Source organism: Aedes albopictus, chromosome 1, assembly GCF_035046485.1.
Source record: "Aedes albopictus strain Foshan chromosome 1, AalbF5, whole genome shotgun sequence".
Lineage (NCBI taxonomy): Eukaryota > Metazoa > Arthropoda > Insecta > Diptera > Culicidae > Aedes > Aedes albopictus.
Genome location: NC_085136.1, coordinates 235,561,751 through 235,576,874, shown reverse-complemented (window position 1 = coordinate 235,576,874; position 15,124 = coordinate 235,561,751). Strand labels below are relative to the sequence as shown.

At 42.2% G+C, this 15,124-nt stretch overlaps 1 protein-coding gene and 1 long non-coding RNA gene across 2 annotated transcripts in view; one reads left to right on the top strand and one right to left on the bottom strand.

Moving 5' to 3' along the window:
* LOC134285528 (uncharacterized) overlaps nt 1–15,124 on the bottom strand; it is a 374,077-nt gene that overhangs the window by 328,171 nt on the left and 30,782 nt on the right. The gene's annotated exons all lie outside the window — the stretch shown is intronic.
* Nucleotides 4,560–15,119, top strand: LOC109399856 (uncharacterized). The gene is made up of 4 exons (XM_029873871.2): nt 4,560–4,718; nt 4,789–5,671; nt 14,511–14,760; nt 14,819–15,119. Exons 1-4 carry the CDS (start codon nt 4,696–4,698, stop codon nt 15,004–15,006), a joined length of 1,344 nt encoding a protein of 447 aa, XP_029729731.2. The 5' UTR covers nt 4,560–4,695; the 3' UTR covers nt 15,007–15,119.

Sequence of the window (15,124 nt, the reverse complement as noted above, 5' to 3'; positions counted from 1 at the left end):
ACCTAATTAAACCGGAAATCAGATGCGCAAAGCTTATACACTCTTAAATTCTCAAAAGCCTAAAAAGAAATAATTTTGCTGTACACCACCAGAGGACGAGGCATGATGGCTTCTTTGCAAGCCCGAACAAAGCGGAAGAAAGCAAATAAAGAAAGTGGAACTTATTTATCCAGGGATGCGCAGTTGTAAAGAATCGCTACCACCTGATACAGTGAGGATTCGCTCGTTGGGTCACGACTGCGCCCCGATTAGCGAATCGTGTTCGTTCGTTGGGGCAACTGACAATTGGGTTTTTAAATTAAGAATAATATATTGATTTTTTGATTTTATTCGAAAGAGCACCTTTTTTTAAGCCAGCATGATTTTTTTCAGATTTTTAAAACTTTATTTTGATACCTAAATTTAATTACAAAAAGATTTTTTGAAATCACCTTTTGACAGCTGGGCAACTGCTTGACAGCTCCGCCCAGTACGAAATGCGACGAGGGGTGATCCGACAAATCGCTCCCATACAAACTTTAAATCGATTTTTAAATAGGTTCCCGGGCACCAAAGTTCATGAAAATTTGGATTTCGGCTCAGTTTGACATGTAGATTGTGAATATGGAATTATCTCAACACCACTAAAGAAGCCAATTGATCGAAATGCTCTAGACACACGCAAGTGACGAGAAATACGTCACGAAACACTCACATACTTGCGCAAACGGTCTGTATTCAGGAGCTGCGATGCGACGACGGTCAGACGTCAAACTCGTTTTGACATCGATTTTGACATTGACAGTGCTTTTTAGTTGGGTTTTGCCCCAGCTAGCGAACATCCAACCATCGAGACGGCCCATCTAACGAGCCGCCAACGAACGAATCGGGACTGTATACAAGTTTACATATTTAGTTTATTCGCCCCCTTAGGGCCTCTACTCTCTACTCTCAACGTCACACTTAATGATAGGGTACTTGCGTGAGGGCTTCGTCTTGCCCTGGATCCGGATCCTGGTGGGTATCGATGGTGGTCTTCGAAGGCTAGGTGGCATGCGGTGGTGATTGGCTGGGTGATCGTCTCAAGCGGGCCTGTGGCCGCTGGAGGGGATGGCTTGGTATGCTGCGGACGTCTCAAGCGGGCCTGTGGCCGCCGGAGGGGGTGGCTTGATCGGTGGTTTGATGATGACTTCAGGCGGGCTCAAGCGGGCGGGTTGCCGCCGGAGGGGGGTGGCTTGCTTCGATGTGGGCTTCTCAAGCGGGCCTGTGGCCGCCGGAGGGGATGGCTTGGTATGCTGCGGACGTCTCAAGCGGGCTTAACGCCGCCGGAGGGGATGGCTTGGTATGCTGCGGACGTCTCAAGCGGGCTTAACGCCGCCGGAGGGGATGGCTTGCTTCGATGTGGGCTTCTCAAGCGGGCTAAACGCCGCCGGAGGGGATGGCTTGTTTCGGAGGGGCAGCGGAACTCTCCAATGAGATTCCGGGCCGCCGGATCGGATGGTTGATTCTGATGGGCGATATCTTTGTACGGGATATTGTTCGAGGTGCAAAATGGCGGGTATCCGAAGGACAATGGCACAATAGCAGTCCCAACTCCGATTGTCGCCGGGACAATAACGTCCGACAGGCTATTGTCGGTTTGACAATGGCGGCTTGCCTATTGTCTGAGTGATCTTGGAACCGGGAACCACTGGCGCCGAGGAGTTCCGTAGTAGGCAGATCCTTCACTTTTCTGTCCAACGATGGCTTGTTGAAGGTGTGCGCAGGGTTCTGGATCGCCTTTTGGCAGACAAAAACTCCCGGAGAAGCGCTGGGAACCTGTTCCGAAGAACAAAAGAAAAAGGCCCACTGATGGACCTGCCATGTGGCATTAGTACCCTATCGTGTGACGTTTTCAACTATTTCTCCCCTATTCTCAACTGGTTTATACAATTACCTTTTTCAAAAAACGCAAGGGGTAGTCACTCTACACACTTCAATTGTGCCAATGTTTTTTCGATGTGTCTACCAGTGTGCCCTGCTGTGCCCTAGTGTGCCGAGGATCTGAAGCGCCGAGGCTCCAAAATGTATTATGGTGGTTGCTATAATAAAGCGGCGCCGCTTTGGCATTATTTTCTTAGCAACCATAGAATTTATAGTACTTCATTGTTTTTGTTTTTCCCCGAAAATGACAACGAAAATATTTTTTGGATATTATTCCATGTGATATTCTGGAATGGTTCCGCGATGTTATGTTAAGCGGTTTTGTGCTTGGTTCTGGGGGACATTTCATTGAAATTAGTGGGAAAATCTGGAGGAATTGCGGTTGTTATGTCTGATGGAGGAATTGTCATTAAATTTGATGACACGGGTATGCTGGGAAATATTGTAGTTTTCTGGAGGGAATTCTCGGAAGAAGCTCCTATAAACTTTGGATGGGGCTTTTGACAAAACTTACAGGAAAGAACAAGTTGGGGTTTTTCAAATAAATCTTGAAAGAAATTATAAATGGGTACATATGAGTTTCCTAGGAAAAATAGAAATAATTGAGAATGGACAGGTTCCTAAAAGTTCGCCTCAAAATTCGGAATTTTAATCAACGGTGTTGAAGATTCCAAGGCCACCGGAAATTGTTGATGAATACTTGTTGGGCTCATGGAAAAATGTATTTATTGCTTCTTGCAAAAAACACATCCACATTATATTATGTTCACAAACTCTCCATTAAACACCACAGCAGCTATTTAGCATCATTCTGAAACAAACACGATTTGCTAAAATGGAATTTTGGAATAGTTTACAAAAGTTCCACTGAAAGTATTGTTTCAACATTCCGTTGAATTGACAGTGAGCAAAAAAATCCACGATTGCTACGAACGAAAAGTCGTCATTTTCAATAGTGAATCTGTTATTTATAGTGAACCTGTGCCAACCGGTGCCACTGGTGTGCCCGGTGTGCCCAAGGCACACTGTGTAGAGTGACTACCCCTTGAAAAAACGTTACTTTCACCGAAATACTTGTTTACCGTGTACTTTTAGCACTAGTTAGCTTTCTATATAGGAATATTGGTTTTAATACATTTTTAGGTTATACAATATTTTTCTTCACCCACCGTACTACTAGTTTTAAGGAACTTTTTGTACACTTTCTTCACCGTACTATTAGGTTTAAGGACGGCCTAACTGCTGAAAACTTTAACAAAAACACACAATTAGATTAATAAGATCACTACACTTTCTATATGGTTCAACCTTTCTCGAAATTTAATATCACGACGCGCACTTCTAATTCTTCTGGTGGTTGCGACAGAAAAGAATTTCCTTTGCATGTGGCCGAGTTAATAAGGGATAGTGTATAATCGGAGCTCAAACTTCGTAAAAGTCCGAAGTTTGACACCTAAACTTCTCCTACCTTTCGCATTTAATTTCTTGAGCGGATTATTTAGCGCCACCTATTTGTTATTTTTTTATGGTAGTTTGTGTTTGCTTTCCTTCGCGTGTCACTCGCCGAAAATAAATATCCGTGAGTGGAACGGGCTGGAATTGGGCCTCGTGAGTGCCATCTGTCGTCCACTCAATTCGAGAAAGTGATAGTTGGTACTCACTCGTGGTGAGATCGTTGCCGGGTGTATACGACAAAAGGGAATTCTTTGCTTTGTGGTGAAGCCATCAAATTCGTCATTGAAACCGACGGTTACACGATTCGTCACAGAGAACAGACATCCAGGCTAGAACAAATTTCATTCGGACATTTGTGTAAGGATTTGAATCTTTACTTGAGTAAGGTTGCAAACCAATACACGATGACAACAATAACGCCACCAAACACCATATGCATATCACCGACGAACCGACGTGACAGCTAGAACAAATAAATTCAAATTTGTTGTCCGCGACGCCATGATGAAAAATAAGCGAACACTATCGCCACCTCTATAACGGCCCGCGATGGTTTGATAGCTCGACACCGAACCCCCGTGTGTTCATATAGGAAACGGTTCGCGTCTACGCTGATTTGACAGAAGCGATCGCTCGCTTCGGTGGTCGACCGTTAAATTTGGGGGGACACTTTTGAATCACCACTGTCACGTCGGTTCGTCGGTGTATTGCCACAGTCAGTGGTGAATTGAAACATTTCAAGTGGTGAATTAAATTAGCATGGGAAATTAACCGATTGCAGCGCCACGCTATTGCCACTTGTGTTGCCGATTTCAAATGGCCGTTAAATTCCTTACACAGTTTTGGGACTGTACTTGGATGTCTGTTCTCTGTGGTTATACCGGGGGGAGCGACACTAGTTTTGCCAAGCCGAAAAACCCCAAAAAAGCCGAAAAAACTCGAAAAAAAACCGGTAAAACCCGTAAAACTATTGCGGGTTTTAGCGACTTTTTTGAGCTTTTTTCAGCTTTTCTTGAGGTTTTTTGGCTTGGCAAAACTAGTGTCGCCCCCCCTGTATGTATTTGAATGAACCCCAGGCTGACGAGGCAGACGGTACAAAAAATGGGTATCAAAATTCATTAAAATGAGCACTTGAAAACTAGCGTGTATGTGCAGTGGTGAATATTTTCGGGCCGGCGAAGCTGACGTTTGTCTTCCGAGAGCGTCGTGTTTATCTTATCAAAAATTTTGATTCCATTTTCAGTGGCCATCTCGATTCGCGCGAAATCATTGCTCGTCAAAATTATTCATTGATCCTTGTTGGGAATCTGTGAACCATACGTGTTTCTGTTGGCAGAAATGGCTGGTCTGGACGAGCTGGAGTAAGCATTCAATTTTGTTACATTTCCACTTGATGATATATAAATATTCCTTTATTTTTGCCTCGTTCAGCCGCTGCCGGTTGTGTTCGTCCCAAAACAATCTTAGCGACGTTTTCGGCGTGGAGAACAAGGATGAGCTTTTCCGGATGATTTATGCGTGCACCTCGATCCGAATCAGCTTCGAGCGGGACTTTCCCTGTGCGGTGTGTTCCAGCTGCATCCGAATCGTCAAACAGTTCTATTCGTACCGTCAGAAATGTTTGGATCACGATCGGAATCTGAAACGTTTGCGAGGGGAGAATGTGGACGAAAAAGACGAAGGCGAGGAAGATTTCAACACGAATGTTCCGCTGAAGAACTTGAAGAAGCAAAAGCAGGAGCAAAAAGGTCGCGATAAAAAGTTCTACGAAGAGGCGAAGCAGCTGATTCAAAGTTTCCTGGCGACCGAGGTGAAAGAAGTTGAACGGAAGGCGCTAGAAAAGGTGAACGAAATGTTGAAGAAACGAGAGTGCAACACCGAAGAAGTCTTGCTGCAAATGACCGTTGAACCGGCCGACGATATCTGTGAAGAAGTCGAGTATGAGGTGTTGAATGATTCGACGGCATTTTGTCAACCGCAGCAGCCACAACAATCTCAAGATGACTGTAAAATGGAGCTGGAAAGCATTTACTTCGAGACATCGGATAACGAAGACGATAGGGTGGAGGCAAATTTTGCGGGATTCGACGAGCGAACCTGCATCAAGGGTGGTCCCGGAAGTGCAGGGCTTAAGAAAAGAAAGCTTCCTCTGGAGGATGGCAGTGCAGTAAATACGCAAACCAAAGCATTGGAGAAGCAGCTTTCGGAGGCGCAGAAAAAGATTGATACACTGACGCAACTCGGCTACGAGCTGGAACTCAAACGGCTGAGATTGGAGAGTACTGCCGTTGGAGCAGGAGGAGGAATTGTAGCGGTAAGTTCAATGGGGGTATCTCAACAGGTAGCAATCACAAAAGCTCAAAACTCTAAAAAATCGCAAAGCAAAAACGCCAAAAACCAAAAACGTTCGAAACAATGGTATAACCAAAAGCAAAAGGCCAAAACGGCTCTAGCCAAACCTATAGATATTTTCATCCGCAAAATAACAAAACCAAAAAAGGCAACAAAAAGTGTAAACCACAGAATGGTGGGGCTGGCTCACCGACACTTCCGGTCCGCTTTAGTGCTTTATGCATCATTGTGGCCAGGTGTTGCTCTAGTTTTTCCAACTGTATTGTAAAGCATGAGCGGTGATCCTTGGCATACTTGTGTAAATTGGGGTAGGTACTCGAAATGTTGATCGATCACCGATTATTGCTGGCAGATGCAGTGGAAAGTTTGTCTTAATACGTATCAATCGTCTCTGACAAACGAGAAAAACTGACTTCACTGATTACCTGTCTCTGAGCCAAATTTGGTATAGAGTCTTCAGTCTCCGATTAATCGCTTCATGTTTGATGGAGGTTTTTAATCCAATGGGTTACATAGCCGCTATCCGAGTGAAGAGAGTAATATTCCGCGTAATATATCACAAATCGAAAGAGGTACGGTACATTACGTGGAGCGGATATACTGAATTGGGTACCAGACCAAGTCCCTGCTGGGTGGCGCTAAATAGGTGAGCCATAGACAATAGAATCGTCAATGTCGTAGGGCATAGTATGTGACTATTGTCGAAACAACACTATTTTTGGTCATTGTCCACTAAGCGCATAACTATGTTAGGGTCAAGATTAGGATGAAATCATTGGTAAAATATAATAACACTTTTTAGTTTGTGTAGTTCGATATTCGCATGGTTAATTATTTTATGAACAATAATTTTATTGACGAATCCGATTTAAAATAATTGAATAGTAATTTTTGTTAAGCCATATTATATTAAAATAATCACTATCATTATCAATGAATGCTACCCGCTCAAGATCTTCGCTACATTGAATTTTGAAGTACTGGAGGCTTCACTTATCAACAAATTAACAACAAACACATGCACGTGTTGACCCGAGTGGTCAAGGCGAATTTGTCATCCGACTAAAAAGACGACTAAAACCTTCCCTGTTAAAACTACTACCAGTTAATGAAAGCAAATAACTAATGAAGAATGAATGATTAATTAATCAATTAGGCTATGGTTGGTTCACACACTATAACAGTATCTAGAGAATCGTGGAGGGTGAGAAACCTGAACTAGTAGCAGTATTCATATAGATTAACAATTATACTCTACTATTTTCAATCATTGCAACATTATACTAATATGTGCGGGCCGCCCATTTGCGGAGTTGTGCGGCCAATTATTCTCTTTCCATTCCAGAAACGACCGTTTTGAAGCAAGAAGTGTCCCAATGGCCAACACAAACGGGACTTGTCCGAAACACACAAGATAAGTACAACAATTTTATAATCAGGCGCCCAACTCTTTCTACGACTTTGCTAATAGATAATGCAATATGCATACTTCAATATCAATTATTTGTTTGTTTGCGCGTTTATTTATGACACTATTGAAGCATTCGTGTCGCCGCGGAATAGTTTACAATTTATCTTATTTACATTTTTCAATTCACTTTAAAGTATCTAACACTGCTTTTACAATTGTGTATGCAAACTTGTATCTTAATTATGTTCATTGTTAATAGTAGTCTGATAAAACAAGTCTAGTGATTTTTTTTTTTACCAAGGAATAGAAAGAGTTGGTGTCATAATCAATACAATACTTGAAACTGGAAACTCCTTATTTCCCCCTATGGGTTATAGGGAGGGGCGGGACATTCGAGCCTACTCATCAGTGGAAAGGACTTGATATGCTAATCGGTTTAGCATAGGGCAGATACAAGTCTACTGGTAGACGTATCGCCCAGCGAAACAACGCAGATTGGCCACGGCCCGGGGGTGCGTTGATTATAACAGAATAACAGAATAACAAAAAGTGTAAACCACAGAATCAAAAGCAAAGCGGCCAAAGCATCAAAAAGTCGAAATTACAAAATGCTAAAAAAGGAACTTCATAATAATGTACAATATTGTTATTCTGTTATTCTGTTATAATCAACGCACCCCCGGGCCGTGGCCAATCTGCGTTGAATCGCTGGGCGATACGTCTACCAGTAGACTTGTATCTGCCCTATGCTAAACCGATTAGCATAGCAAGTCCTTTCCACTGATGAGTAGGCTCGAATGTCCCGCTCCTCCCTATAACCCTTAGGGGGAAATAAGGAGTTTTCAGTTTCAAGTTTTGCATAGATCATGACACCAACTCTTTCTACCATAATGCTTTGAAAATTCTGAAATATCAGAAAACTAATATGATGGACATAATTGAAATACAAGTTTTTATACAAAATTTAAAGATCAGTTGTTTAAAGGTGAATTGAAGAAATGTAAAATGCGGCAGGAAAATATTCCGCGCCGACACGAAAGTCATGAACAAGCAAACACATGAATATTCTATTTGCATAGTAGTAGAAAGAGTTGCATGCCTGTTTATAAAAGTTAGTACTTAACTTGATTGCTCCGGATAATTCCCGTTTGTATTGGGGAGCTTCGTATGTGTGCCAGGATAGGTTGTCTTCAAAAATATGGCGTTTTCTGGAATAAAGACAAAAATAAAAGGAAATGCTGGGCCGCACAGCTCCGCGGTCCACATATATTAGTATAGTGTTTATAACAATGTGGAGGACGATCTGCGGACCCTACGCAGAGTGCGGAACTGGAGACTAACAGCCATGGACCGAGTGGAATGGAGGCGGCTACTATGTACAGCAGAGGCCACCCCGGCCTTAGCCTGACCGGTAAGGTAAGTAAGTTATAACAATGTAATTTTCAATTTCTTATTCAGTATAAATAATAATTACTAGGTTCTACTTTATATGCTACAAGATAGATGCAGTTTTTTTCCCTTCCACCGTTTTTTAGAAATTAAAGTGTACGAACTTAGTCAACTATTGTTAGGTCATGCGACAGTGCCTAAATTCATGCTGGAAGCATGGCAAAATCAAGCGTGTGAATAGACAACAGTGTGATTATTTGGAGTCAGATAGGGTCACGTTGGATAGGATGGAGCCAGATAAGAAAAGGAAATATTTGAGACGAATATTTATTCAACTGAGGGGCCCAGAATCAAAGGGGTGTAAAGTGATCATTTGTCGATTTTGAGCTGAGCATTTCAAAAAATTCTTCAGGTTTCAACCTGTCAGGAACTTTTATTAGACTATTTTTACGATGAAAAGAAAAATTACAATAAATCGTTGAGAATTGGGTCGATTTTGAGACTCCATACATTTTGTATGGGATGAAAAATTGGTGAAAAACTTTAAACTACATTTACTCGAAAGTGGGATTACTTACATCCGTTTGCTACTAACCCTCTCAATCATTATTCTAATTATTAGTTTACCAGTTTGGCACCTTGCCAGGGGAACTTGGCCTTGTATCTAAAGGTCAGGGATTAACTCCATGCCGTCAATAAGGCAAATTGTCAACTATATTCTTTTGTGATACTTTGACGGAATATTATTTGGAGTAATCTTCTGAGACACACAATCCGGGCAAATTGGATTGTCAGATAATCAGTGCCCTTTCAGCACCAGGTGTCACATCACGATCATTAATATACATGAGTATAAAAACTACAAGATGTGATGGCCGGAAGAATACAGTGTCGAACAAAACAGCAAGACCACCAGCCGGCTAGTGTTCCTACTGCTTCGTCCGACACTGTAGGTAAGCTAACTCCCCCCATAATAATTATGTACAATATTGTAAAGGAATAAAAATTTGGCAATTCCACTTGATTGATACAGGAAATAGGGAATATGAATCACTGATTCTGCTTTAGCGATTTGAAATAAGTTGGTAATCTGGCCGTTTTCTATGAAAATGTCTAGTAAACAATGAGCCTATGATACTAAATTTAGAAGTAAATTTATGTTTATATACCTATTTGTACCCAAGCAATAATCGTTTCGCTTCTTCTGCATCCGAGCTTCAGTAGTACTTGATTAAACTTCTCGTTCTCGTACATCGGAGCCTGCTTTGCAGCGTCAACATCAGGTATGGTCAGTCATGTACAAATCCTCTCGTAGATCGTCACGCTCAACAGCTTAGGCCACTCAAATTGTTTTCAACTTGGTCACCAGAGCATAGGTTTCGTGGTAATAGAGACCGGATTTCTGAAGAAGCATCTTCTTTACGGCAGATTACCGACTTCGGTTGTAATGGTTCCTTCTGATTCTCCCAGGGAGTTCTTATTAACCCGGGAGCGGTCGCGTCGTGTACTGAGTAGTCGCACCATGAAAAATGCATGCTTGTAGTACCACAGCGTGACAGCGGTGTCGTTAGATCGACCTTAGCACGCGACGATCGACTACTCCGAGTGGTTGCAGGTCCTCTTCGAGCATGGTCCATGCCTCGTGTCCGTAGAGTACTATCGCATGCGGCATGAGCGAAACTAATGGGGGCGCAAAGTACCCTCTGTCAGCAGTCAGTAAGGACAAAGATAGACGAATACCTGCACTACCTAGGTATCATTTCTCGTAACATTACTTCCTAGATAATTCCTGTTGTGTTCGGTTCCGGCTAGGGGTAGGCGGGGCAGTATGGACACCCTCAATATTTTCAAATTTGTGAACTCTTTTGAACTTTTAATGAATGGAGAATATAGTCCATCTATCCTATCTAAAACGTATTTTTAGGAAAGAAACATTCGAAATTAAAATTATACTTAATTTTACACGAAAAAGTTGCGTCCTCCGTTTTTTGTGCATGGAAATTATAATGTTCACACCATCTAAAATAAGATTTAGTAAGTAATGCATCATTTTTTATTTGTCACATTTTGCTTTTTTATCTTTACCATGTTGTCCAGCAAATCCACTCAACTGTTCATATGACTTGATGCTCCCAAATCCAGAAGCCAAGACTCGATGATCTCCTTTCCAAACGCTGTGAAACACACATTTCCACGGTATTTCTCCTCCTCCTCAGTCGCTATCGCTGAACGCACATTTGGTCTTGCAACTTTGGATGACTGATTCCGAACTTTTTTCAAATATTCACAGTCGCGCATCAAATGACTGGAACTGCCACAAGCGTAGCAAACACGTTTATCGTTTGATCCTTTCGTCTGCTTATTAATTACCTTGGCAGCTATCGCCACCTTCCACCAGTTCTAGTTTTGGATTGCCTCTAGCAACGAAACATTCCCTACTGACGAGTCCTTCACGTAGTATTCCTTAAGCAGCATCCATGCTTCCCTTGCCATTCCAGCATCGCTGATGATTCTCCATTGCGCATCTTCCACCACAAATCAGCGCTAGCTAGGAGTGCAAAGCGCTAGCTTCGAAATCTGTTCCTTCATCCGATTATCTTCCAGGGTTTCAGTGCAAACATAACTCCAAAGTTCTCTCGTGTCAGAACGTGACGAGCCCGGATCGTCCACGTCTCATAGTTGTCATACGACAACCGCCTGATTCCCAGCTTCGAGAAATCCATTCGGTCTACTCAATACGGCAATCCGAGATCCTACAAAGCTCTGTCGCTGGGCCCACAGCCTGTTGAAGGGGAGTCAGTTAAACAGCAGCTTTTTAGAATACAAAGCAAGCAAAATAGCTTTTTTTCATCACACAACGGTACCTCGATTGTCAACTAAACTGTTTTACGAAAAACACTACTTGCTTACGTTCATGCTACACATATCCAACAAAGAGTAGTCATGAGAGTCCATCACCTTGTCGCAGTCCCCGGAGAGATCCAAACGAACTGGATAGTTCACCCTTGCGCAGTGGTGCACATCGTCCATCGTTGCTTTGCTGAGTCTTCAGATTCACAGGAAAACTGTTATCGTCCATGATTTTTCATACCTCAGTACTCGGATGCTGTCGTATGTCGCCTTGATGTCGATGAACAGATGGTGCGTTAGAATATGGTATTCGTAGCATTTCAAGTGTTCATCTAACTGCTGTTTCCACTTTTCAAAAACATCACGTCCGTTAGTCAGAATGCTCTCATCTTTATCCCTGTAAATTTCGCGTGCAGCACGAATCCGTTGCGGGATGCGTTGAGTTTCCCGTTTCTTTGTAGAAATTAGATGGTTCTTGACGTTCTACGTTCTAGGAGCTGCTTAACCGCCCGGGCTGCATTCTTTTCCAAAATCGCTTTGCACTCCTCGTCGAACCATTCGTTCTCGGCTGCGTAGATGGCTGCTTTTACTATTCTTCAGCAGTCCTCTAGTGGGGCCACATCAATCTCACCCTCATCTGGCATCACTGCTTCGAGACTCTGTGCGTATACTGAGGCGAAATGCCAAACTGACAACCAGTGTTGCCACATTTTTATCTGTACCGGAGGCTCAAAAATCTTTTTTATCTGTACCAGACATTCGAAAAATCTGTACCCAAAATCTGTACCAAATTTGTACCACATTTGATATAAAATCACTTAAAATACACAAAAAAGAGCATTACAATCAGACTGAACTATGAAAAACACTTGATTTGAGTATACTGTCACCAATTTCTGAACTTTAACAACAAAAACATCAATATTAAAAATGTTTTAAATTTGAATTTTCATGATTTTTTCTCAATTTCAAAAAATCTGTACCATTCTGTACCTTTCGCTGAAAATCTGTAATCTGTACCGTACAGAATCTGTACCAAAAAGTTGAAAAAAATCTGTACTTTTACAGAATAATCTGTACCTGTGGCAACACTGCTGACAACTCTTCGCTTTTTCATACGACGCTCGACCCACTTTCGGAATAAACTTTACAGTAATATTCCACCAGGATTTGAGAATATACCCTGTAGCAAAACTGCAAATAAGTAGCTTTTTCAAAACATTTTAAACATGTAAACAAATCCCTTCTGAAGCAAAATAGGATATATCCCATCTGCTCCAGGAGATTTGAAAGGAGCAAAGCTATTTAGTGCCCACTCAATCGATTCTATAGTTATGATACTCCGAGCCGAAGCTAAAGAATCATACCTACACGGAGAGACGAAACTACCCAAAAGTGAGTTCTATCCACCCAACTTCGGGGTTGCGTGCGTCAAGCCAATTTTGAGTTGATGCAATCGATGTTTTTGTTGGGTTGTTCCCGCTTGCTTCCATGTGGAAAAAATACCTAATTTTAAGTTTTTTCCACCCAACCGAAATTTTGACTAGGTTGTATTCACTCAAATTTGAGTACTGTGCTAGAAACTCAGTGTTGGCTTGATGCACGGAACTGCAAAAGTTGGGGTGTTTCTCTCTTCACTCTCTGACAACAATAGAAAGAGCGCATGAAAAGGGAGATGAAAAAGAACTCAAAATTGAGTTTAAAAGTTTTTCAGTTTCTCCGTGTACAAGAAAAGACATCAGGTTTATCCGAATATGTAATATCCTTACATCCGGGGAAGTATGTACTGAATAACATTCCAAAACTTATTCAGAAGAAGTGAAGTCGTCATTTGGCAAACGAAGATCGTTCACTTGGAAATCCTTAGATTTTGCAAGGATTTTGTTCAATCGACTGACTTCACTCAAACTGGAAACATTTGTACAAAGGTTTTTCTAACCGGATCGTTCAGCAGACCGGAGAGCTTTTTGGTAGGCCTTGTGAGCCGACTTTCAAGTCGCCGATCCAGCCGAACGTCGTCTGTCCCAACTCTTTCTACATTGTTTCCTGAGCTTGGCCAGATCAGAATTCCACCAAGGGATTCCTCTTGTGATCTTCACAGACCGTAGAGGGCAAGCTTTTTCAAAAGCTTCCATGATGAGGGCCGTTGTAGTATCAACGGCATCATCTAAATCACTTGGAGTGTCAATGGATGGTGAGTATCCATGAAATTTGTCCGCAACCAAATCGGTGAAGAGATCCCAGTTGGTTGACCGGGGATTCCTGAAACGCAAAGTTTGAGAAGTAAAATTTAGATGTTCCAAAAAGATGTAGCGATGGTCAGATAAAGATTCTTCATCTGACACATGTCAATAGTAAGAAATCAAAGCTTGGTTTTCTCAGAGATGGCGCCACCACATTAAAAGTAAAATCATTTTTCTTGTATGGACAAATCGTTGGCCTGCACTCGTTCCGCATCGCAGCGATTTGTGCCTTGGGGCAAAAAGTTGCAAATTAGAAACAAAATCATTATCCCTACGCGTTTCTTCTGGATGCATTGCAGTAACAGAGAATTGATTACATCACCATACAAATTTCAAGTTGTTTACTTCTTTTTTTCTGACTGGCATTTTCCACCCGTGTTGCGCATGATGTTTCGAGTGGACAGGTGCCAGGCGGCGCCGCTGTATATGTGAAAAACACATGGAACACGAGCGCCGTCTATGATTCCGTAGCGCAAACTTTTCTGCTTGTTTACACTGTTATCACGTTTACCGCATTTATCACAAAAGCGCCACTACCGGCACTTTAGCATAAGCGCAGCTGCTTACTTCCTATTGGTCAGCGCGTGACTAGGAATTCTGTTACACCAAAGCTAACTAGCTAACACATTCTCTCTAGCAGATACCATGAAGGTTGGGCGGTTGCCTATGTTAAGTAATCCAAGATCTGTACTATTGAAGTATTCCATCAAACTGGAGCCTCTCAAGTTAATGTCAGAGCTGCTCCAGATGATATGGGTAGCATTAGCATCACTGCCAACAATTAGCGGAATTGTTTTATATATTCACTGATCAATTAGGTTTTACTTTTAGAACTCCTGATTTTCAGCAAAAACAAATAGTATTTCTGTTTTAGATTATCAATAAAAGAAATATAACATTACTTTCAGACTCGCTTCACCGCGGAAGAAGACATTCCCATTACGGTACAGGAGCTGGAGAGGTTGAACGAGCGTTCCTCTTCGGATAGTGTGTTCGTTGGGATGCTCATCACTCGTCTTATTGATCCAAACGAATTGGTTAACATGAGCGTCACTGGACAGCAATCGCATCGGTTCCGCAAGTTGAAAAAGCCTGACGGATCGCCACTGTATCCCCCAACGGAGAGAATCGATCCTCGGATCCTTGATTTTGTCTGCAGTGAGTATCACCGAAATCCTGCTGAAATATTCGTTTCATTGGTAACTTCTTTTCCTAGACAAAGTCGCCGAACGGACGGCGATGCGCATCGGACCGGATGATATTCATACCATTCGGAAGAACTCCGAGGAGCGGACAATTAAGCGTTTCATAGCGCAGAAGATCGGCAACCTCAAGAAAGCGGACATCGTGAAGCGAAGCCGAGCCGAGGGAGACACATCGTGGAACGAAACAACCACAGAATAAAGGCCATTTGACGCAAGTTTCGACGAATTACTTTTAAGTTCTGATAAGTTTCAAATATAAGACATGAAATGTACCTTACCAAATGGCTTTCTCTTTAAAAAGCTGGGACTGAACATGG